This window comes from Benincasa hispida, chromosome 1, assembly GCF_027475165.1.
Source record: "Benincasa hispida cultivar pf3 chromosome 1, pf3_genome.v1.1, whole genome shotgun sequence".
Lineage (NCBI taxonomy): Eukaryota > Viridiplantae > Streptophyta > Magnoliopsida > Cucurbitales > Cucurbitaceae > Benincasa > Benincasa hispida.
The window spans coordinates 36,291,886-36,316,978 of record NC_143478.1 but is presented as its reverse complement, the minus strand read 5'-3'; the positions used below and the strand labels follow the sequence as shown (position 1 = coordinate 36,316,978).

General features: G+C 34.8%; 2 protein-coding genes and 1 pseudogene across 3 annotated transcripts; 2 read left to right on the top strand and 1 right to left on the bottom strand.

The window, feature by feature from the left end:
• Window positions 1–8,401: 8,401 nt before the first annotated feature.
• LOC120091874 (ferredoxin-like) lies at window positions 8,402–9,084 on the top strand. Its single transcript, XM_039050027.2, has one exon. The coding sequence runs from the start codon at window positions 8,432–8,434 to the stop codon at window positions 8,879–8,881; it is 450 nt and encodes a 149-aa protein (XP_038905955.1). The 5' UTR covers window positions 8,402–8,431; the 3' UTR covers window positions 8,882–9,084.
• Window positions 9,085–9,235: 151 nt separating this feature from the next.
• LOC150038411 (ferredoxin-2-like) lies at window positions 9,236–10,681 on the top strand (annotated as a pseudogene). Its single transcript, XR_016524737.1, has one exon. The product of XR_016524737.1 is annotated as a ferredoxin-2-like (transcript).
• A 6,745-nt stretch (window positions 10,682–17,426) lies between these two features.
• On the bottom strand, window positions 17,427–24,870 carry MLO4 (Seven transmembrane MLO family protein). Its single transcript, XM_039024966.2, has 15 exons — window positions 24,234–24,870; window positions 23,142–23,199; window positions 22,710–22,933; window positions 22,501–22,617; window positions 21,758–21,818; window positions 21,398–21,489; window positions 20,393–20,467; window positions 19,842–19,927; window positions 19,716–19,765; window positions 19,577–19,617; window positions 19,315–19,485; window positions 19,188–19,223; window positions 18,992–19,059; window positions 18,558–18,618; window positions 17,427–18,064 (listed from the first exon to the last, which is right to left on the bottom strand). The coding sequence occupies exons 1-15, from the start codon at window positions 24,351–24,353 to the stop codon at window positions 17,642–17,644; spliced, it is 1,683 nt and encodes a 560-aa protein (XP_038880894.1). The 5' UTR covers window positions 24,354–24,870; the 3' UTR covers window positions 17,427–17,641.
• Window positions 24,871–25,093: the final 223 nt, after the last annotated feature.

The following is a 25,093-nucleotide window of genomic DNA, read 5'->3' as shown; positions in this document are numbered from 1 at the left end:
ATTTCGTGCAAAGCCGGTCTCCGCCGCTGCTCATCGCAACTACACTTGACTTCCAAAATTCCAAAAATGCCCTCAATAATAAAAGAAAATACTGAAATTACACAAAAAAAAATTAAAAAAAAATTTGGGGTGTTACAAATATGCTGAAAATTGGTTTTAAATTCCAAATTTTAGGTTATGAATAGATTGGTATCTTCGTGCTAAGCTTGGAACAAATTTGTGGATCATCACATAGTTTGGGTAAGTTGTTTTGTGGCATATGAGGTACTTTCGTATTTGGAATTTAATTCTAAACGTCGGACTTAATTCTGATTTTTGATTCAGGGTGTGATTTAAGAATTTTACTAAGTTAAAGGAGGGTGTGGATTACTTTTTGTTAGATTTAGTTTCGTGGTAAGTAATCTTACTACTGGAACTGCCCACGGGCCATCCATTAGATGTATGCTAGCATGGTAAATGTATGTTATGGTAGAATGTTAGCATGATAGATTGATAGTATAATATGATCAAAGTATGTTCTGGTACGAGATCTGAATTATTTATTTATGCACATAGACACTTGAATGCTAGTATGAGATGGTATGTGCTTCCATATGGTTGTATTTGATCTGATGATGTTGAGGTATACATGTATGTTGTAGAACCATGATGTTGAGGTATATGTGTATGTTGTAGAGCCATGATGTTGAGGTTTATATGTATGTCATAGATTCGTACAGTGATGATTATGATGTTGAGACTATGCAAATGTCCTTACTGATTAGTTAGATGCCCATTAGATTTTGTGTTTCCTTCGGGATTCACCAGTTTGTGTTTCCTTCGGGATTCACCGGTTTGTGTCTCATTCGGGATTCACCAGTTTGTGTCTCCTTCGGGATTCACGAGAGGTAGTTGGGCTCGTCCAACCACAGTCAGTGAGGTGTGCAGTTTCTTGGGGTTAGTAGGCTACTATAGACGATTTGTAAAGGACTTCTCTCGCATAGCCGCCCCATTGACTCAGTTGACCCGGAAAGGACCAGCATTTGTTTGGAATGAGGCTTGTGAAAACAGTTTCTAGGACCTTAAGCAGAGGTTGGATTCAACCCCAGTTTTTACAGTACCGGATGGATTAGGTGGTTTTGTCATTTACATTGATGTGTCCAAGAAGGGCTTGGGATGCGTATTGATGCAGCAGGGCAGAGTAGTTGCTTACGCTTCACGTCAGCTAAAGAAGCATGAACAGAATTATCCCACGCACGACTTGGAGTTAGCAGCAGTGATTTTTGCTCTCAAGATCTGGAGACATTACTTATATGGAGAGAAGATACAGATCTTCACTGACCACAAGAGTTTGAAGTACTTTTTCACTCAGAAAGAGTTAAACATTAGGCAAAGAAGGTGGTTGGAGCTGGTGAAGGATTATGACTTTGAAATTTTGTACCACCCGGGAAAAGCAAATGTAGTGGAAAATGCTCTAAGCAGAAAGGTGGCTCATTCAGCAACCCTCATTACTAGACAGCATCACTTGTGCAAGGAACTGGAGAGGGTAGAGATTGCAGTAGCCATGGGAAAGGTCATGGCACAGTTAGCTCAGTTGTCGGTGCGACCGAGTCTAAGGCAGAAGATTATTGATGCGCAGCGAGACGACCCTTATCTGGAAGAGAGAGTTCGTAGGGTGGAGTCAGGTCAGGATGGCGAATTCTCAGTTTCAGCGGAAGGTGGCCTCCTTTATCAAGGGCGTTTGTGCATGCCAGCAGTTAGTGATATTAAAGATGAGTTGTTGTCAGAGGCTCATAGTTCCTTATTTTTGATTCACCCCAGCAACACCAAGATGTATCGGGCCCTGAAACGTTACTACTGGTGGAATGATATGAAAAGAGAGGTTGCAGAGTTCGTCAGTAAGTGCTTGGTGTGCCAGCAGGTGAAAGCCCCGAGGCAGAAGCCAACCGACTTGTTACAGCCATTGAGTGTACCAGAATGGAAGTGAGAACATGTGTCTATGGACTTCATCATGGGGTTACCTCAGACAGTCAAAGGTTTCACTGTGATATGGGTTGTGGTAAACAGACTTACGAAGTTAGCACATTTCATACCTAGGAAGTCCACCTTTTCAATGAATAAGTGGGCACAGATATACATGAAGAAGGTGGTAAGATTGCATGGAGTGCCCTATCCATCGTGTCGGACAGAGACCCTCGTTTCACATCTAACTTCTGGAAAAGTCTTCAGGCAACTTTGAGGACTCGGTTAGACTTCAGTACAGCTTTCCACCCTCAGACTGATGGGTAGACAGAGAGATTGAATAAGATATTGGAAGACATGTTGCGTGCCTGTGCCATAGAGTTTTCAGGAAGCTGGGATGCTCACTTGCACTTAATGGAGTTTGCTTATAATAACAACTATCAGTCCACTATTGGGATGTCACCCTTTGAGGCCCTATATGGGAAGAGTTGCAGGTCCCCTGTGTGTTAGGCTGAGGTAGAAGAGAGGAAATTGTTAGGACCTGAATTGGTGCAGACCACAAATGAGGCAATACAGAAGATCAGGGCTCGTATGCAAGCAGCTCAGAGTAGACAGAAGAGCTATGTCGATGTAAGACTTAAGGACCTAGAATTTTAGAATGGTGTGAAAATGTTCTTAAAAGTGGCACCCATGAAAGGTATTCTGAGGTTTGGTAGGAAGGGAAAGTTGAGTCCGAGATTCATTGGACCTTTCGAGGTTCTGGAACAAGTTGGCCCCATAGCTTACCGTTTGGCATTACCCCCAGCACTGTCTTCAATTCATAATGTCTTTCATGTTTTGATGGTAAGGAAGTATGTGGCAGACCCTCCCATGTAGTTGACTACGAGCCCTTACAGTTGAATGACAAATTGAGCTACGAGGAGAAGCCTATAAAGATCCTCGCTAGAGAGGTAAAAACATTGCGCCGCTGAGAAATTGTTTTTGTGAAAGTCCTGTGGCAGAATCACCAGTTCAAGGAGGCTACCTGGGAATGAGAAGATGAGATGAAGGCCCAGTACCCGGAACATTTTCAAGAATGAACTTTTGAGGACGAAATTTCTTTGAGGAGGGAAGAATGTTACATCCCACACATTTTTTTGTAATAATGTAATTTCAGTAACTTTATTATTCGGAATTTCAGTAATTGTTATTAGCTGGAGGGCATTTTTGGAATTTTGGACTTCAAGTGTAAGTGCGGGCATTTAATTGTTGGCGTGAAATTATTCAAATTGGAAATTAATGGCAAAAATTAATTTTCTTTTGAAACGGAAAAAAAATTTAATAGTATAAAGTGGAATAAGGAAAGGAATTAAATATAATTATACTTTTTTCCTTTTTAGTTATTATTATTATTATTATTTTATATAAAAGTTGAAATTTCTCTTCTTCTTCAACCTCACCACACGTGCCCTAGCCGACCCCCACCCCTTCATCGCGTGGCCGCCACCGTTGCTACCCAGCCGACTACCGTTCGTCGACCGCCGGCCCAGCACCACCTCCCGGGCCCAAGCCGGTCTCCGCCGCTGCTCGCCGCCTATCTCACCAGCTGGTTCGCGTAGGTCCACGCCACGCCTCCAACAGCCACCTGACGCCGACCAGCTTTGTTAGTTGAGGTCGAGCCGCTCGTCCAAGATCTCTGTCACTGCTCGCTGTCGTTTCTCTGTCCGACCAACCGTTGGTTCGACCTTCACCGTCATTCCGTGGGGTTTTTGCCAGGACTTGGAATTTGGGGTAAGATCTAAAGTTTGTATTTTCTTGAATGGGTTTGGTCACTCTTTGGATTTGGATTTAATTTAGTATAATGTTTATGTTGTGAAGCTTGGATTGAAGTTTCAAGGTATCAAGACCCACTGTCCAATACGATTATAATTCGGCTTCAGGGAATTTTGGAGCGTGTTTGGTAAGTAATGTGAGCTTGAAGCTCTTCGGAATGGGTTAATATGCTGGAAATTAGTTTTCAATTCCAAATTTTGGGTTATGAATAGATTGGTATCTCCGTGCTAAGCTTGGAACAGATTTCTGGATCATCACATAGTTTAGGTAAGTTGTTTTGTGGCATATGAGGTACTTTCGTATTTGGAATTTAATTCTAAACGTCGGACTTAATTCTGATTTTTTATTCAGGGTGTGATTTAAGAATTTTACTAAGTTAAAGGATGGTGTGGATTACTTTTTGTTAGATTTAGTTTCGAGGTATGTAATCTTACTACTGGAACTGCCCACAGGCCATGCATTAGATGTATGCTAGCATGGTAAATGTATGTTATGGTAGAATGTTAGCATGATAGATTGATAGTATAATATGATCAAAGTATGTTCTGGTATGAGATCTGAATTATTTATTTATGCACATAGACACTTGAATGCTAGTATGAGATGGTATGTGCTTCCATATGGTTGTATTTGATCTGATGATGTTGAGGTATACATGTATGTTGTAGAACCATGATGTTGAGGTATATGTGTATGTTGTAGAGCCATGATGTTGAGGTTTATATGTATGTCATAGATTTGTACAGTGATGATTATGATGTTGAGACTGTGCAAATGTCCTTACTGATTAGTTAGATGCCCATTAGATTTTGTGTTTCCTTCGGGATTCACCAGTTTGTGTTTCCTTCGGGATTCACCAGTTTGTGTCTCCTTCGGGATTCACCAGAGGTAGTGGGCATACTTAACTACAGTAGGATAGGACTAAGTCTCCTTCTTGTTTCATGTGTATATGTGTCCCATGAGGACTAGAGCAATTTATATGTTTCACCAGAGGTGGGTATCTAGATGACATAGAATGCCCAGCTGACCCCAATAGTGGGGTTACTTACTGAGTATTTTTATACTCATTCTATCTCATGTTGTTGTTTCAGGTAAGGGTAGAGATGCACCGGCGATGGACAAGCGGAATTCGTGATCGAGCCACTGGGACTAGTTTTTACGCTTCCGCATCATGAAATTTAGAGTTCTTTTCATGTTTCTCTTAACTCTTAGTTTTGATGTTTAAAACTTACTTTTAAGAATCGTTTTTCAGACTTATTTATTATCCTTTATGATTTATGGGTACCCTACTATTGTTTTAGTATTTAATTTAATGAAAGTCTTTTGAACTTACCTTATTTAATTAGCATTTATTTCGTCATAACCGAGTGTCGTTTTGAGTTCCATGCATGCATATATTTAGTAACGGCCTAACTTAAGTCCTAGGTGGTCGGGTCGTTACAATGACAGTCAAGAGCTCGACTTGCTTTCTTTCCCTTCTCTAATCCTTAATTTTTTTTTGTATTTGGAACACTATGGTAATGAATGACTAATTTGTGTTCTTAGGATTTTTTTATTTAGTTTTATGGATTGCTTAAACTTTGTTGATTGTTATTGGATTCGATCCGTGCATAATTTATTTTACCATGTTTAATCTTAATATGTTTGAGCAACTAGCCATTGTTTGAATGTCCTTTACTTGATGTCTTGCTAGCGAGAGAGGGCGTTAGGTTAGATCTAGCATGTTAAATTGTTATTCAAATATGCACGGTGGTGATAGGAGATTAATAGAGATCAATGATGGAGAAACTTAATGCTATAGCTTATCAATTAATTGCATGAAATTAAATTATTGGATAGGTATTGGAAAGGGTTGAGCTCGATAGGGGATACCTGGATATAAGACTCTTAAGTCTATAATTAGCATGAAATTAATATGAGGTCTAGACAATTAATTTGTCTAATCCATTTAATGAAGTCTAGTTTCACCCTTGTATATTTTTAATTACTTTCAAGGATTAGATTAGATTAGTTAAGTTCTCATCACATTCCGATTCCCTAAATAAAATTAGAAGGATCTCTAAATAGCTAAAAGAATCAAAAATTAATTTTCCAAAGGACGATCTCAATCTCTTAACCATTTTAGCATATTATAACTCGACGACTACACTCGCGCAATATCACTTCCCTCCTCTTTTCCTTTCCCATCTTCTTCTTCATGGTCTTGAGGAGCCTTGTTTACCAAAAGTGAGTTCCAACTCTTTGGTACCAAAAGTGCAATTTTTAGAAATAATAATGTATTTTATAATTATTTTTAATAAAGACAGATATGTAATTAATGTACTAAAAATACCATGTAATTAAGATGAATTAAAATATATTATTATAATTTTTTTTTTTTTTTTGGAAAGTAACGTTTGAGGCCATGTCCATAAGCCCTTCAGTCTATCCATTACGGTCCACATATTTATATCAAGGGGAAATGGTAGAAAATAGCCCAATTGGAAACCTCATATTGAAAAAAACAAAAACAAAAACAAAAACAAAAACAACAAACAAAAAAAAAAAAAAAAACAAAAAAACAAAAAAGAAAAAAGAAAAAGAAAAATGACCTACATATTGATTCCCACTCCCTTTCCTTGTTATATGAATAGTCTAAACACCCATCTCCCTAAATCTCTTGTATATCCAATTCCCAAACTTTGTTATTAAATCTTTCAAAATTTTTGTGTTACATACAGATTTAAATTGCTATCCTTTCCAAATATATATGTATATATAGTGTTATTTTTGAAATTATATCAAAATTTATTAGCCTTTTATCTTTATTCTTAAATCGTAATTATCTAAACTTATTTTTTCACCCTTTAGATTTGGGAACTATAAGAGGAACTAACAGATAAAGTTTAAATTTTTATTAGACATAGTAAAAAAATATAAAAATTCAATTTTTTCTAAAAGGCTAAACATGAGATAACGTAATAAATAAAGGTTTCCATTCCAAATATCAATAGTTCAATCTCTCACTTTAATATTTCTTGATTTTTTTTTTAAAAAATTCTTTTTAGGAGGCCAACACGAATCCAACTAAGTGTTTAAGACATTACTTTTTTCATGTTTCAACCATTGAGAAGATTTAACCATAATGAACATAGTTCAATGATATACAAAGGTGTTAGCGACCACAATGTCTATTGTTCGAATCCCCTATTTCTATGTATTAAAAAGAAAAAAATTAAGATTCATCCCATTCATCCCTTCACCATTCATTACTAAACTATGCCAAAATTCAATTGGGTAATTAAGATTTTAATTTAGGTTTAAGTTTAAAAAATAACATGTTTAATTATTGAAGTTAGAATTTGATATTTAATCATTCCCTAAAGTCCCTTAAGTTAACCTCTAGTTGATATAATGAAATGATAGCGTGACAGTTCAAATATGTTCGGTTAAACTTTTCTTACATGTGTTTTTTAAATGAGTTGGGGGTTATATATATTATATTATACTCATGACATTACAAACTAGTTTCGAATTTCACCATCCAATTGATGGTCAAATTTAAACATTTTGACTAAATACGTCATTTTTAGAACGTCAAGAACTAAATATAAACTAAATTCAAAAGAAAAATAAGTGGGTGCATTCTGGCGAAAATAAGTATAGGTCAACTAACATAGTGATTGTATTATCAACCTCCAAGTAGTTCAATTCTCTCACCCTACATAATGTCAAAAAAAAAAAAAAAAAAAAAAAGAGAACATTTTAAGCTAGGTCTATTTTTGTGTATTCCACACTCAATTTTGCAAGCATAATTTGGTAAGTGACAAATTCTTCTTATTTTTTGTGTGATTAAAGTGAGATGCACAAAAATCTAGTATTGCCCGACTCAAAATGACAAAAGAGTTCATTTAAAAAATAAAATAAAATTGGGGTGTGGGTATTGAAACTACAAACTTCATGGTCACTAACTATACTATATGCTAGTTGAACTATGAGATTGCATTTATTTCTTATGAGATTTGTTGAGTAATTTTGAAAACTACATAAATTAAACTCAAAGACGTTTACTAATGAGATTTGTTGAGTAGGTTTGCATTAGTTGTTTGCTATAAGATAGCTAGTTTGGGGCTTTCAACATAAAAAAGTCGACCCAACTTGGCTTTCAACCACCATTAGCTCACAAGCTCTTTTAAATTTGCATTTATTTCTTCATCGGACCTTGATCATGTCTTCTAAGCAATGTCAGTATATACGATGGAGAGATTCACAACTTTCATTACAATATTGCATTTTTTTCCGTAAAAAAATAAGAACCAAATCTCAAAATGAAAATTACATTGTATTCCCCTTTTTATGAAGCCTAGTATTTCTTTTTAGTAGGGATAAAAAGATTCGAATTATAGACATCTCCGTTGTTAATATATTCACATGCTAGTCTAACTACAATCTCAAAACCAGCCATTAATACTAATCGTTGGCTCTCTTCACATTTTTTGAAACCAAATCTTTGGAAGGATAAGAATCCATAACCATTACCATTCATTGGCAAAAGATAAGGCGTTAACCCACAGCCACATCCTCTCTATTTCACTCTCCACGTTATAGCCACACGACTCAAAATCCTCTTTAAAAAACCCTCTTCACTCTCTCAATTCCATTGCATCTCATTCCATCTCATCTCCAACACACGAGGTCAATGGGCAGCACCACCGCATTCACCGCTCCATTTCCGGCCGCTTCCTTCCTCCGCCGGAATCCTGCCGGTGGAGTGAGCCTTAAGCCATTTCCCAACGTGGGTCAGTCTCTGTTTGGGCTGAAGCACGGCAGCAGCCGCGGCGGACGAGTGACGGCGATGGCCTACAACATAACCCTCATAACCCCAGAAGGAGAGAAATCGATTACATGTACTAGTGATGTATACATTTTAGATGCGGCTGAGGAAGCCGGGCTTGACCTTCCTTACTCTTGCAGAGCAGGGGCTTGTTCTTCTTGCGTTGGAAAAGTGGTATCAGGGACATTGGATCAATCTGATAATAGCTTTCTTGATGATGATCAGATGGCTCAAGGTTGGGTTTTAACTTGTGTTGCTAGGCCTGAATCTGATCTTGTAATTGAGACCCACAAGGAGGACGTCTTTGCTGGTTAAAACAGAGGAACAAGAAAGGGGAAGGAGGATTAAACTTTTTTTTTTTTCTTTTCTTTTCTTTTCAATCTTTGTTGATGAGAGTAAGCAAAATGGACACTGTTTTCTTAGCTTCTTGATGATATCTCTCTCTTTCTAAGTGTTTATTGAATGTTGTATTGTTCATCACTGGTTTAAGTTGATTTTCATAACTTGGGCTTTGTTCATCTGTTGTTGGGTTGTTCATTTTCATTTTCTTTTAGCATGTAAGATGTGAATGATACTATCTTTTAGCTTAATATATGTTTATATCTAGATTTTGTTTGGTAACTATTTTGTTCTTGTTTTTGTTCATGTGTTGTTGGGTTGTTCATTTTTGTTTCTTTTGTTATCTAAGATGTGAATGATTGTATCTTTTAGTTTAATGTATCTCTAAGCTTAGTCTGTAACCATTATGTTTATAGTTTTGTTCATCTGTTGATGGATTGTTCATGTTCATTTCCTTTTAGCATCTAAGATGTGGATGATACGTCTTTTGACTTAATGTATCTCTACTAGGCTCTATTTATCAACCATTTTGTTTTTCGTTATGTTCATCTTTGTCTGGGTAGTGGATTGTTCATTTTCATTTCTTTTTGGCATCTAAGAATGATACTTTCTTTTAGCTTTATCTCTATCTCTGGTCCGTTTAGTAACAATTTTTTTTTTAAATTTTAAAAATTAAGTCTATGTTGCTGTCCACCTCTAGGTTTCTTTGTTTTATTATCTACTTTTCATCCATGTATTAAAATAAAATATAATAATTAAAAAAATTATATTATCTCTCTCCTCTATCCCCACCTTTCTTTCCTCTTCTTTAATTATTATTTAAACTTATACCTTTTAAACCTAATCATACAAATTAGAACTAAGAAAAAGCAACTTTTAATTACCAATACCAACTCAAGCTACAAAAGCAATTTTCTCCTTCACTTATTTAATAAAATGGAGCAATAAAATTACTCAATGTTGAGAAGTGGGTGAGATTTACAAAATTGTTCCATGTCTAGGCAATTGTCATCACCAATTTATTGGCCATTGAAAGATAAGGTTAGGCATAGCCTATGGTCTGTTTACCCTTTCCACATTAGAGCCACACAGCCATTCTCTTCCAAGAAAAACCTCACTTGCACCATATCTCCATTCCATTCCAAGTAGCAAAATGGCCAGCAACCCCATCACCACCCCTTCCTTCCTCTGGTCCTAGCCACCGGCCGCGACGTTGAGGCCACGGTCGGTGACTAATGTGTTAAGCGCTTGTTTGGGCTGCAGAAGGGAGGCAGGCGCGTGACGGCGATGGTAACATACACGGTGAAACTAATAACACCAAGTGGAGAGAAAGTGATCAAGTGTCTGGATAACGAGTACATTCTCGATGCCGCGGAAAACGAAGGGTTGGACCTTCCATACTCATGTAGAGCAGGAGCATATTCTTCTTGTGTAGCAAAATTGAAATCAGGGAAGGTGGATCAGTCAGATGTTAGCTTCCTTGATGATGATCAGATTGCACAGGGCTGGGTTCTTGCTTGTTTGGCTACTCCTCCCTCTGATGTTGTTATTGAGACACACAAGGAGGAAGAATTTTCAGGTTAAGAGATTGAGAGATTGAGGTGAATGAACAAGAAGGAATTCCATCTGAAAATAAGCAAATAGTGCTGTTTTTAGCTTAAGACAAGTAATTATATGTTGGATTTCAACTTATCTTGTTCTTTTTCATCAGTCATTTGGATCCTTTTTATTATCTATAAGGTAAAAACAAGCCAATGACGCTATTTTAGTGATTAAGGCTCAATATTTCTCTGTGTTTGTTGGCTTTTACGTAGGAAATCTTAGGGTAATTACAAAAGGTAGCACTTTTAGGGATAATAATTTAGTGTATAGCAACATTTTGAAAAAATTGCAAATATAGCAAAATCTATTAGTGATAGACTTCTATTAGTGATGGACTTCGAGAGATGGATCTAAATTTTGCTATATTTGCAATTTTTTTTTGTATTGTATTATATCTGCTAATATTTTGGGACTGATTGCTATATTGACAACTATCTCGAGATTTTATGAGTTGCCTAAAGATGCTTTCAATTGGAGAAGTGGCTCTAGCCTCTATCCGAATTTCTGACATTTTACTTGAAATTGTTTTAACCATAGATTTAGGAGTATTAGTTTTGTTCTCGAGTATAATCACGTACTCTTTTAGTAGATCTTCCTAATCAAAATGTTCAAATAATTATATTTTCCTATCGTTCATTTTCAGCTTAACCCCAATCTTGAACTCATAGCATTCGAGAGGAGAAAAAGAAATGAAAATCCGTGGGAGAGCATCAAAACATCACTAATTACTAATTTTTTTTCTTTATGGATTAAACTTGATGACCACCATGTCGAAATATAAACTTGATTTTGGGTTAGAAATATTTAGGCCTAGTCCAAACAATAGTTCAATTTCTAGAAATATCAAATATTAAAAGATTCTAGAGATATTACTTGTAGATGCTTAGAGTAGATTGACATCTAGAATATATGAGAAAAAAAGTGTAATTGTAAAGAATATTCTAGAGAGACATTTATAATCATTATATCATAATGCGTTGGCAAAATCTTAGCTAGAGATTTAGGGGTGTCAACTAATATAAATAGTCTTAGTAATTGTATCAAGCCAAAAAAAAATTTAGAAGGTTCAATAGCACAAGTAGCCTCTTTCTCATAACTTCTTCTAAATTACCTCCAACCTCCAAAGTTTCTTTCCAACAAAGTGGTATAGAGCTAAGAGATACTTTCTAAGAATATGGCAAGCAATAGCATGGTCTCATTCTAAGTCTTAATGCTCAACAAGAGAAACAATAATAATTGGAGTATCAAGATAGACTCTCCTTGGCTCACAAGATGTGGGGAGATCGTAGAGAAAGGATATGTCGAACCGGAGAATGATGGTGGTCCTTCTCACGCACAAAGAGATAGTTTAAAAAATTCAAGAAAGAGAGACAAGAAGGCTCTCTATCTAATCTATCAAGGATTAGATGACGATGCTTTTTAGAAGATTTTAAAAGCAAAGACAACAAATGAAGCATGGGAGAAGCTTCAAACATTGTACAAGGGAGCGGATCCAGTAAAAAAGTACGTCTTCAAACTCAGCAAACTCTAAGAGCTGAGTTTGAAACTTTGCATATGAAAGAAAGAGAAGTCATCTCAGTCTATTTCTGATAATTGTAAGCTCAAGGGATATAGTGATAGCGATTCGAGTGGAGATGTGGATGACTGCAAGAGTATGACTGGCTTTGTGTTCTACATAGGAGACACTGCCTTCACATGGATGTCAAAGAAGCAACCGACTGTTACCCTCTCCACATTGAAGCAAAATATGTGGTTGTTATCTCATGTGTTTGCTATGCACTTTGGTTAAGAAATCTACAAAAGGAGTTGGGACTATCACAAGAGGAACCAACCAAAATTTTTGTATATAACAAGTTATCAATTGCTTTGGCGAAGAACCCAGTCTTCCACAACCGGAGCAAGCACATTGATACACATTATATTATATTAGAGAATACATCGGAAGAAAGGATGTACAACTAGAGTATGGAGACTCATGATTAGGTAGTTGATATTTTTCACTAAGTCTTTTAAGAAAAAAACTTCACAAGGTCAAGAAATTTACTTGGAGTAACAAAATCAAGTTTAAGAGGGGGTGTTGAAATATAAACTTGATTTTAGGTTAGAAATATTTGAGCTAGTCCAAACAAAATCCCAATTCTTAGAAATATCAAGCATTAGAATATTCTAGAGATATTACCTGTAGGAGATGCTTAGAGTAGATTGAAAAATTATCTAGAATATATGAAGAAAAAAATGTAATTGTAAAGAATATTCTAAAGAGACATTTATAATCATTAGATCACGGCAAAATCTTAGTCATAGATTTAGGGATACCAACTAGTATAAATAAGAGGTATGTCTTACCATTTGTATCAAGGAAACAAAAAAAAAAAAAAAAAGAAAGAAAGAAAGAAAGAAAAGAAAAAGAAATACTTGAAGGTGTGTTAAAAAAAACCAAAGACTCGAAAAAATTGAACCCAACTTAAACCACTGGTTTGGGTTGGTTTTAAAATTAAGATGATTTGGTTTGGGTTCTATTTTAATGAACCTGATTAGATCGATCTGATTCTTGGGTTCAGAAGCTTTAATTTTGGTTGAACCATATCGATCCACAAAAATTAAAAGGAAATCATAGTAATAGTAGGACAACATAAAATAGGACTGGCCCATTGGCTAAAGACAATTATGTAGTTTTTTCTTTTTAGTACAATAATTGTAAGGTATGAGATTAAACCTTTGACCTCTTGCGATAAAGCACATGGCAATACTATTGAGCCAAATTCACTTTGGGGAGACAAATATGTAGTTAAACAAAAGCCCAAACACATTTTAAATTGGTAGGATTTAATTATGTAATGCCCTAGGCCCAAGATTTGGACCAGAATTTGAAATCGGATTCGGCCTTGATAGCCCCGACATAAACAAAAGTCCTCACTCACAGAGGCTTTCCAATATAAGATTGTTCTAAGCTAAGCACGCTTAACTGCGAAGTTCCTATGATTGAGCTACCAAAAAGAAAAGTGCACCTTTTTGGTATAGATAGTAATCTTCAATTCTTTTAAGCCTTTCTCAACCATAATTTCATGTTCTCAGGATGTCTTTGATTTGGATGTGATCTTGGTTTATTCATGTACCCCGGATCGTTACATGCCCACCAGCTTCCACTTGATTCATCTCTAAACCACATCTTACTAGGAGAGGTTCCACTCTAATACCATCTGTAATGACCCGACTTTCTAATATACTTCCAATACACTACTATGTACATGCATAAGCTTGAAAATATATTTCTAGAAGAAAAATCAAATAAAAATAATAATTTTTTTTTTTGTTAAATAAAGCTCTAAAATAATATATTTTTTTTTTTTTAAAAAAAAACACTATTCAGGGTACCCCTAATCCACTCTAAAATAAATTAAGTAAATAACTGACTAAAATTGTAACATTCCGAGTTCTGGATAAATTGGAGTTAATTATCTTAAATTGTTGGGTTTTAATTTCCTTTAGTTTTTGGATTTTGGAGAACTTAAAACAATTGGGAGAGAATTAATTTTATGTAGTCTTAAATTGATATAAATATTTGGAAGGATTTAATTCGTATCAAATTGATGGATTTTATGCCCTTTAATTTCAGTTTTTGGAGCATAAATTAAGGTATTTTGAGAACATAAGCAATCGTTGAGTGAACTGTATCCTCTTTTTGTTAGTTGACTTAAGTCGCACCATTACTGCTGGGTGTCTTTGCCTCCGAACCGTACATGAGACGAGTTTTTGCCTCATATAGCTCGGGCCAAAGATTTCCTTTGAGAAAATTTGGAGATTTTGGAGATATTGTAATAAAATATTTTATTTACCTTTTAAATTTTGAAAGAAATGAAAGAATTGAGATATTTGAAATTAAAGGAGAGTGAAAAGAGGCAGAAAATCGGAGAGAAAGACAGTAGTGCGGTTTTTCAGTGATAGCTTCCACAAAATTATTGATTGTTGGAATTTGAACCGTTGGATCGTGTTGAAATTTGGTCAGTCTATTCGGGACATGTAGGGTCTTGTTTGAACAGTTTGGATCATCGTTTGGAGCTCTGGTTTGTTTGTAATCGCTGTTGAATAGAATCTGTAAAACTGGAAACCCCCTCTCACTCTCGCAAACTCTCCTCATGCAAAGACCCTTACTACCAGCCATTAGCCTAAACAATTTGCGTCATCCGACAACAACGCCCATCTATGGTTGCCGTTGCCGCCACCACCACTACCATTGCTAGCACCACTGTCGCCATAATTGATATTTTGAGTGATTTATTTGGTATTTTATAGGTTTTCTTGGAAAACCTTGAATATCCATCAAATTTTGGTTTAAGTTTTAGCTTACCCATATTGTTTTGATGTTGAAATTGAGTTTTATAAAATCTTAAAGGTGGTTTCCGACAAGATTAAAAGTGTTATGCGTCCTTTTTGTAAGGTTTGGGGTCTTTGTTGACAATTTTTGGATAGTCACTAAGTGTCGGCTTAACTTTTGTTTTAATTGTGATTTTTGGAGGTTGGATTAGAAGGTCTAAAGCGGATGTTCATTAGAGTTAAAGGTTGATTTTGGTGATATAGTTATCGGATCATGTTGACCTTGAAGCTTTAGAGTGGTTTTGGATCAAAGCACATGTTGGATAAGTTGTTTGGTGACATCTGGGTTAAGTTGTGATTGAAATTGTGCCCTAAACGTTGTTTAATTTTGCTTTATGTTTTTGGATTTATAATTCCAAGGTAAGTGTCTTACTATTGGTTCACTTTTGAACCAATCGCCCCAAACACATGATGATGTTTAGATTGTTATATATAATGTAAAGGACTGTCTTGACTGATATTGTATGATATGTTGATTGAGGTGCTTTTGGTAAATTTTCATGGGTTAAGTGGTGATGATTGGACTGTTTGATTTAATTATATGGACTGGTTTGACTGTGGTATTATATAATGATGATTGAGGGCGTTATGGTAATTTTTTCTAAGTTAAGCGACTGTGTTTATGATAAAAGTTTTAAATGTAGACTGATGCATGCTAGGTATATATATATATATATATATATATATTTCCTTTCCCTTCCTGAATGCATATATAATCACATCAAACTCAAATTTTTCACATCTTCAATTAATTTAATTGATCCCTCCACCAACTTTAAATTCCAAACCCACAACCATTTATCCAAATTTTCTTAAATTGGATTTCAAATTTCCGAGGCACCATTTGGTTTTTTATTTTGTTTTTGAAAATTAAACCTATTTCATTCACATTTTTTATAATGATTTGCATCATTCTTAACTACAATGGTAGAATTCTTAGCCAAATTAAAAAAAAAAAAAAAACAAAAACTACTTTTTGCAAACTACTTTTTTAGTTCTCAAAATTTGGTTTGGTTTTTTAAACCATTGTTGAAAAGTAGATAACGAAGGAAGAAATTTGGTGGGGAGGTAATGTCCACATGTTTAATTTTAAAAAACAAAAACAAAAAACAAAATGATTACCAAATAGTGTTTAAATCTCTAACAATTGAATTAAATCCAATTTTTAAATCTTTAGCTCTTTATTTGAATCGAATTATCCTAACCCACTAATTCAATTTTAGCCTCAACATTCATAACACCCAAATAATTTTGGACAATTAAATTAAAAATTACCTCAACATTCATAACACTCAAATAATTTTAGATAATTAAATTAAAAATTACCTAAAAAGTTGGATGGTCACAAATAAGCTTCCCATCCCAACTGTCACATGTAGGTTTACTAGATTGGTGAATCTTATTTAAAATTCTATTTCATATACTCTTTCTTTTATTTCAATTTATATCAAGTAATTATTTGATATCTTTCAATTTTATTAGGATATTTCATATTTCGTATATGAGTAAAATAAGATTCCCTCTTTGGACTTCAAGTAACTTAAATAGATAAGTACATTTTAGAAAAAATGACCTTTGTAATCTTTGAGTTTTTAAGAACTGGTATATTTGGTCCCTGTAACTTTAATTTAATCATTTTAGTCCCCACTTTTGCAAAATAGGTTAATATTTTCTACTAGTTAAATATTTTTTATAATTATTTTAAATACAAATTTAAGTTGAAGATATATATGTTTTTCTCTCTCTCCATCTCAATCCCCTCTTCTCTCTCTCATCCCCTCCACCATTTTTTCCCATGACTTGTGCTTCCCAAATTTCCTTTTATGTCACATTGTTTTCAAGCTTTCTTTTACTTTAGACGAGAATTTGGGCATGTGTCTTTGTTAACTCACAATTGAGTTGGTTTTTTTGTGAAATAGTTTGTTTCTTGGTTCACGAGCACCCGATGAGGTTGTTGAAGGTGAGATCAATTCTGGTGTAGAATGGAAATTTGTGGACGAAATCCGGCAGAATTACACGAAAAGTATGTTGAGAGAAGATAAAGATGGTCAAGAGGATTAACTATTAGGTACAAATTAGAATTTTGAGAGAGGATGAAAATGAAGAGAGAGAACAAAAACCGTGGGGGAGGAGAGAGAGGAGCTGGGATTGAGATTGAGAAAGAGAAATAATTTTATATTTTTAATTTAAATCTGTATTTAAAATAATTTTAAAAATACTTAATCAAGTAGAAAATATTAAAAATGACCTTTTAAAACCTATTTTTCAAAAGTGAAGGACTAAAATGACAGAATTGAAATCACAGAAATCAAATGCACCTATTCTTAAAAATACATTACTAAAAAGGTAGTTTTCCCTACCTTTTATTTCTTTTATATTGGGGCATGAGAGAGAACCGATGGAACCGAATCAACTAACCCATCTTATGGAATTTGGTTTAGGTTCATTAATTTAGTAAAAGGTTTGTTAGGGTTAGAGAAATACACCAATCTGGATATAAAATATACCTAAACCCACCTCAACCCAACCCACGAATACTCATACGTGTTCAATAACATAAATAGCTTCTTTCTCATATCTTTCTTTCAAATTATCTCCAATCACCAAAAGTTTCTTTTCAACAGACAATCATTTCACTGTTTCTTACTAAATATACAAGTGAAACTCAAATCGGTCTACATGAGCTATAAAATATTTGTTGAGATCATGAAGATTGTCATACCGAATCAGTTCAACCTTACAAAGAGGGTATAAATGCGTTCATGTCCTTTTGAACAAGTCGAAAAGTGACTCAGCCTGGCTATCTTCGCCATTTTCTGCATTCTTTTCTATGCCATTAGCATGAGCATGAGAAACTCTTGCAGATTGTGATAGAAAATCTGCCATATTGGGGGGAAGTTCATGCCTCCTTAAGCTTGAAGACTCAATAATGGCCTCCAGTTGGGCAGTAGACTGTATTGTCACCTGATTCGAAGTTTCGAAAGATGAGCTCCGTGACAACGTACCCGACGCAATGGTTATTTCATCTCGTTCGTCGACCATTGATTCAAGTGAACATACTGATCTTGTAGTGACAGAAAGTGCAGAGTCACGTTTGGACCTCTCCTTTACTCTCTTGCACCAACTATGCAGTGACTCTCTCACACTCTCAGCCACCAATGCTTTCTTACACTTGGATCCCATCTGAAGGTTTTCAGAAAATTATTGAAATTTGAAGAAAAATCAATTTTTAAATCTAGGTTAAAATACCATTTTTGCCTCTATACTATGAAAATTGTTTAACTTTAGTCCCCACATACTTTTAACTGTCCAATTTTAGTTATTGTACTTTCAATAAATCTTAAATTTAGTCCCCAATGTTAGTTTCTTGTTGATTTTTTTAAAACAGAAAAATTATTACTAAATAGCATTCTTACTATAAATTTTGAAAATATATTCACATAAATATTTCCTAGCATGAAATTATTATTATTATTTAATCAATTTTGATAAAAATTAATTTTAAGGGACTTATTTAAGATTTATTGAAATTACATAGACTAAAATTGGACAAAATACAAGGACTAATTGAACGAACTTCAAAATATGGGGACCAAAATGGTATTTTAACCTTAAATCTATCAAATTCATTTGAATCCATAGATACAATATTCCATTTTAGAAAAGTTGGACTAACCAGTGTAACAATTACATTAAGTGGCACTGTGCTGTAGCTGCACCAAAACTGAACAAGAACACTGCATAGCCAAGGGATTAAACAAATTGATGAACATAGAGATTGAAAGATTAGATGGAAAATCAAATTAGAAGCAAAGAGGATTGCAAAGAATATACAGTAGATTGAATATACCCGAAAGGAAGGCGAATGAAAACTACGGTTAAGAAATGGGGAGAAAACAAATACACATTCCAAAAACAGAAAAATAAAAACGAAATTGTTATCAAATAGGCCTAACAATACCAATCATCACAACAGTATAAAATCAGTTTTGCAAAACAAACTACCAAACATCCCAAAACCATATCTACATGAACCAGGAAGCAATAGTAGTACAAACAACATGCATCTTCTTATTTTCAGTATATGAACTTCTTGGAGGGAAAACTTACCCTGAAGTCAACCTCGTGATTATCATAAAGTTGTTCTTCATGAAGCAAGATCTCTCCTTAAGTCCCCACTGAAGTTAAGAAATGTATCCAACTCTATTTAATTTCCCATGATTGGAAAGGAAACAACCAGAACACTTTCTTTCGTGACAAATGTGCGCAAAGACACATAATCGAGTGAATTTGGACATATTCTTACCAAGGACCAGATAAATGTCGCCATCTCAAATGCGTTCTGCAAGTTCGAGTCCAAACAAAGAAACAACATCAATCATTTATCAAGAAGTGATAATCTAGTTATATGGAAAATTTGATGTGTGCTGGACCTGAAATACGATGAACTGTATTAACCGTAGTAGAATCTCAGGCTTTCCAAACCAAAACAGATCATCTCTTGGTTTTATTTGAGTCCCAACTGCTGGACCTGTCTGTTCCAAAACTTCAAGTGCCAAAGAGGATACTACATGTTGAAGTTTTGTCCCAACCAGCATAACAAGCTTTGAGCCAAAACAATCAAGCAATTAGTCAGTTTTCGAACAATTTATATTTTTGGTTTGGGGAAAAAACTTGAACACAGATACTACTTACAGCGGCTGGTATGAAAGAAAGCCAAAAGTAGATATTTAGACCTGTTGTATAGAGACAACTTTAAACGGCTGGAAAAAGAAAAGGAAGAAATAAGACTTACATGGAGTCTTTATAACATTATTCTGTCATCAAAAGTTACCGTGAATGTTGACAAAGATGCAAAGAATGGCGTAGCCCCATAGTGGCCAGCTGCATGTGATGTAACTAAATTCAGCCATCTTATTTCCTACCAATGAAACTGATTTAATTCATAAAAACTGCATACCTAATTCCAAGGATTCCATGGAACTCGTCTTCCATGCTCCGAACCATGTACTTGTGGAAATCATAAGAAATCGGTAATTTGTGCTTCTGGATGTTATTAAAGCAGCAGTTAAGTGGAGGCAGTTTGACATAAATATAATGTAAATATGACAAAAATTGAAGCAAATTTAATTCTATAATCTATATATACATTGTATTTCCCTTATACACCTATTCTCAAAATAAGATTTGAAACTCCAACGTTTGACCTTTCAAATTTATTTTCAATTTGACCGTTTAAATAAAATTGGAGTTGAACAACTATGGTACTCAAGACATCTAGATCCTTATCTTAACAGTACCAATTCTTTACCAAAACTTGACACTATTTGCTTTTGGTTTTGCATTGCATGAACAAAACTGCAGTTGCTTAATGTACTCGGGATTAGCTCTAGTAAACTTGTCAGAGCTGTTCCACATGAGTTTTTCATTCTTCCACACACTTGTGTTGGCTACATAAGTAATGTCTTTATTTTATTTTATTTAGGAATGAATGCCAAACGGAGTACTCACTGTAATGAAACCCAAACGAAGGGCCAAATAGTCTGATTTCTTTATTGAACTCTTGAACTGACGTATAAAACAAAGCTGCATCAAAAACCATCCTTAGTTTGTTAACAAAGAATAAGAAAGTCATCCAATGAGTTAAGAAATTTTAGGCTACAAGGTGCTGAATTCATCAATTGACTTAGATTGAAATTTGCGTTCTCTCTCAGTTTACCAGTATAAAACTAGAGAATACAAATTTATCCTTCAATATTTACTAGTCAAAACGTGCATGAACAGCTTTTATTTCTTTTTCTAAGATGGAAAAGGCAACCCATCAATCACGTAAAAAATAGAATTTTTTGTACGGATGACCCATTCACATGTCCCTTTATGATTAATGACCCGCCCCCACAATATTATGAAATCTAACCTTCAGCATAGGTTAGAGCGCACTACCGCATTTCATATCCTATTGCGTCAAGGATGACCATGTCTAGTGTAGCGCTAGCACCATCTTTATCACGATTTTTATTTTTCTATTGTGTTTTTCCCATTTTTCTCACAGTTTGTTGTTTTCTAGGCGAGAAAAATGAAGATCACGATAGAAATGACCATCGCATTAGGGTTATATGGCTATCCCTAATGCGAAACGTTATAAAATGTTTGCTGTATTTTCCCATTTTTCTTACAATTTGTTGGTTTTCCTAAAAAAAATGAAGATCGCGATAGAGATGGCTATCGCGTTAAGGCTACAATAAACATGATCATCCCTAACACGATAAGTTATAAAATGAGATAGTACGCTCCAACGTAAGCAGAAGGTTAGATTTCATACATTTGTAGGGGGTGGGTCATCAATCATAAAGACCCCTTCTAAAAAGGTCATCCGTACAAAAAACCTCTATAAAATATGAGTTACTTTCAGAAGTATACTTGCATGAAATTATCCTACTAATCTAGGAGATAGCACAACAATAGAAACGTGCAAAAAAAAAAAAAAGAGCATTATTTAAAAGAGAGATAAAATACCATCCATATGAGAATACGACTCCTGCTCCATGGATGAGATGTGTGATGGAATACAAACGTCGTTTGTCGCCTCATCACCTTATTTCTTGTAGCTAGAACCAAAGGAATGCTACAATAGGTAAGAAATAAGATTCTAAAGAAAAAAATATTAACAGACGGGGCTGAACTAAATGATTGGATAACTTATTGAAAAGATGGAGTTTGTTTTAGTAGTTAGGATTTTTTTTAGTGCCCTTGTGTGTGTGTGTACACACACACATATATATATTTTTCTCAATGAAAGGGTGGTTCTAAAAACAAATATGTATAAACGGGGAGGAAACTGAAAAGTACCCTCCCCTTTGTCCTAAATTGGTATACCTGGCAAATTTGCCTCAGCAGCTAATTTAACTTGATTTTCCCATTTCCTCCAACTGTATATCTGAAAGAGGTGCATAGAGATTTAGTAAAGCAATGAATTTGAGAAAATAGACTTTTAGACAAAAAAAATTCTTGATAATTCGACAATATTTTATTTACTGCGTAATTTTACAAAGCAAATCTACACAAATGCATCAAATTGACTTAATTTTTTAAGTAGATATATAAAATATAAGGTGACGTGATTTAACATGATATCATAGTAAAAAGTTTGATATTCAAGATTTGGTAACATCATTTTCTCTCTCAATTAATATTTGAAATCACTAGCTCAATTAATAGCAATAGTCACTTGCAAAGTCTTGTGTTAACATTTTTTTCCCTATTTGGTTGGTGGATAAGAAATGACTTCACTGATTGAATGAAGTTATCTAAAGAGGTACAAAATGGGGTCTTGTTAATCCTTGAACAGACAAGTTAGAAGGAATGTTTTTAAAGAATGTTAAGAATATACATAAAAGATTGAATATAATATTACATATTAATTTAAACTTTAGTGGTGACTTAACACACTTTGAACAATAAGTCACATTGATGTATCAAGATGATAAACGAATCTCCATTTGTCACTACGTCGAGATCAATGATTGTTAGCTTCCCTCCATATTTATGTTCCACATTTCAAATCCCTAATATAAAATATTCATGTCAAACAGAATTTACAATTAGTATAAAGTTTGTACCTTACTCATTGCCAGACCAACAGCTAGACAGCTATAAAGAACATGAGTGATCCCAAGAACGAATAAGAAGCGGTGAAGTTGTTCAAGTCCCTCATATGAAACAAAAGGCTCACGACCCTGAAATCAACAGCTAGAATTTCTTAAGCATTTTTTTACTCTGTTTTTGTTTTTCCGAACATGAAAACAAAAGATGGAAGTAGATGCTTAACCTCACCACATTGATGCGGCAGAGCACTCAATCCTCTTTGAGGAATGACAGTTTCATTAGGAGATAATAGAGAATTTTCAAGCAGAATATGTTCATTGGTGGCATAATCTTCTTCTGAACAAATGTAGAATCTACTGGTGAAAAGGGATGAGTTCACACAAATTTCAGAGATCCACCTTGCACATTGTGCCAGCATCAAAGATATTAGTCCAAGCAGCATCAGCTCTACCAAGATGGGAAACAAAATTCAAAGTGAAAAACTCGCAAAACTATAAACTCCAAGGTATTCAAATGAGAGATGCATAGGGTGTCTTCCGTATGACTTTTGGAATAGAGAAAAGTTCTTTCAGTCTATTTAAAGCATGTTCAGAAATTTTTAAGGTGGTTTAGTTACATAATCACTGATGAAGGCAGCAATGTATTTTAAGCTTACCTTCCTTGATCTTCTCCAAAGAAGCAAACAAAGCCTTTCTCTTGGTCTTCTTCAACCACTGCACACAAAATACTTCCATCAAGAAAATCTATAGTCTTCGTTTTTCTTGTCACCGATAGTCATTTTCTTTAATTTCATACATTAAAGAAAAAATTAAATTCACTTTTGTTATTCCTCAATATTCTCTTGCTCGCCCAAGCTTGCTCCAGTATACCATTTTTAATTCTCCATAAATCATTTCAATTAAACATACCCATGTCATATAAGAAATCTTTTGCATCTTATCGCACGTGATCTGATCACCAAGAAATAAATATTCATTCACATGTTGATATTTTTCTGTAATGGTTCGTGCTAATCAGTACTTTCATTGTATTGTAAAAGTAGAGACTAAAATTTAAAAAAAAAAAAAAAAATTGTCAAGAAAATATCACTAGAAGGATCTTGAACTTATTGTATTCAAATACTTTTCATGGATTTTCCTCATTTTCATTATTTTTTTCGGTTGTAGATAGAAGGTCCATATTTAAATTTTTGCTAGTCTCTTAGCTACCGTACAAATAACCAACGCAATACTTCCATTCTACCATCTAACCGCACTTTCATTGATTTGACAATACCCACAAAAGAGTCCACAAGTAGCTACAACAAGCTGATAATTACAAATATTCCAACTTACATAAGCCCATAAAAACACATCCCGGGTGTTTGGCCCACCCATTTTACAAGTCCAAGACACATAACTTAACTCCACTAATTTCAAGAGTGTTCACTATTTAAGTTTACATATTTATCGAGACACATTGAGAAATTTCAACTAAAAAAACTCTACACTCCAAATGGAGACTTTTCAAAACTCAACTTAACACCCCATATACCCCTAAACCTCACTACCTCCCAACCTTCTCTATCCAACGAAAAATTCTACTATTCTTCAAATTCCTTTCCCACATTTATAAGGGGGGATAAGAAATCAGTCAATTAATCTTCCATATGCAAAATCAGAAAGAAAGCATTACAAAAGTGCCTAAAACATTCTCATTCTCGATGGAACCAAACAAACTAGCGAAACAGGGTATCATTTTGCCATACCTTTCCAAACCTATAGATTGCCCGTTCCACCACGAAGCAAACAAAGACCATGACGGTAACCACAGAAGCAACCGAGTAGGTAGGCGTCTCAGCCAGTGATCTTCCTCCTTGCAGTTCCATTATCACTCACCTGGAAGAAATTTTGGCGAACCAAAAACCTTCCCGTCGGAAGGGGAAAATGTTGTTGGGAGAATGGACGGTCAGTGAAGACGAAAGATCCAGGAAACTTGGCGGAGGAAGGGAAGTAGAAAGAGAAGAGGATTTTTAATGGAAATATCACAGGATCTTCCATGTTGTTTGCTTCTTCAACATGTGCTTTGAACTATTGAATTACTATAATATTATAGATTGTCTTCGTTTCTCCATCATTTCGATCTGCGCGCTTGCGGGTCGTAGATTCGTCAATAATGAAACAATCTGTGGCTGTGTGTTGCATTGCATCGACATTGCTGCCATTTTTTATTCGATCCAGCAAGCTCGATGGCTCTCACATGGTGACAGTGGAAGTGGGAAGACTTTGAGTCCAACCTCTACATAAATTAGTTAACGGAACTGGTCCACACTCTTGTGGTAGTCTCACTCGATAATTCTTGAGGCCTACAGAGATGTCTACCGGACGAGACGCTCACATGTCATTCTTCGTCTCCGTCCCTGTTTCATTTTTTATTTCTGTGAAATTCTCTATAGCAGTAATGCAACTCATGGAGATCGTATTCTCAGTGGAAATTTTTACCCTTTAGGTTGTTTTTTTTTTAAAAAAAAACAATTAATTTAAATTACTAATATAGATAAATTTTAATTAAATAATTAACTTTATTGGTTAGTTTTATTGAAGAGATAAATTACTCAAATTTTGGTCT

Coding starts and splice junctions, on each gene's coding strand:
- LOC120091874 (XM_039050027.2), top strand. CDS start 8,432: ATGGGCAGCACCACCGCATTCACCGCTCCATTTCCGGCCGCTTCCTTC.
- MLO4 (XM_039024966.2), bottom strand. CDS start 24,353: ATGGAACTGCAAGGAGGAAGATCACTGGCTGAGACGCCTACCTACTCG. Junction 20,468..21,397: donor GTCGTATTCTCATATGGATG/GTATTTTATCTC, acceptor TTTTTGATGCAG/CTTTGTTTTATACGTCAGTT. Junction 19,224..19,314: donor TACAGTTCATCGTATTTCAG/GTCCAGCACACA, acceptor TCGAACTTGCAG/AACGCATTTGAGATGGCGAC.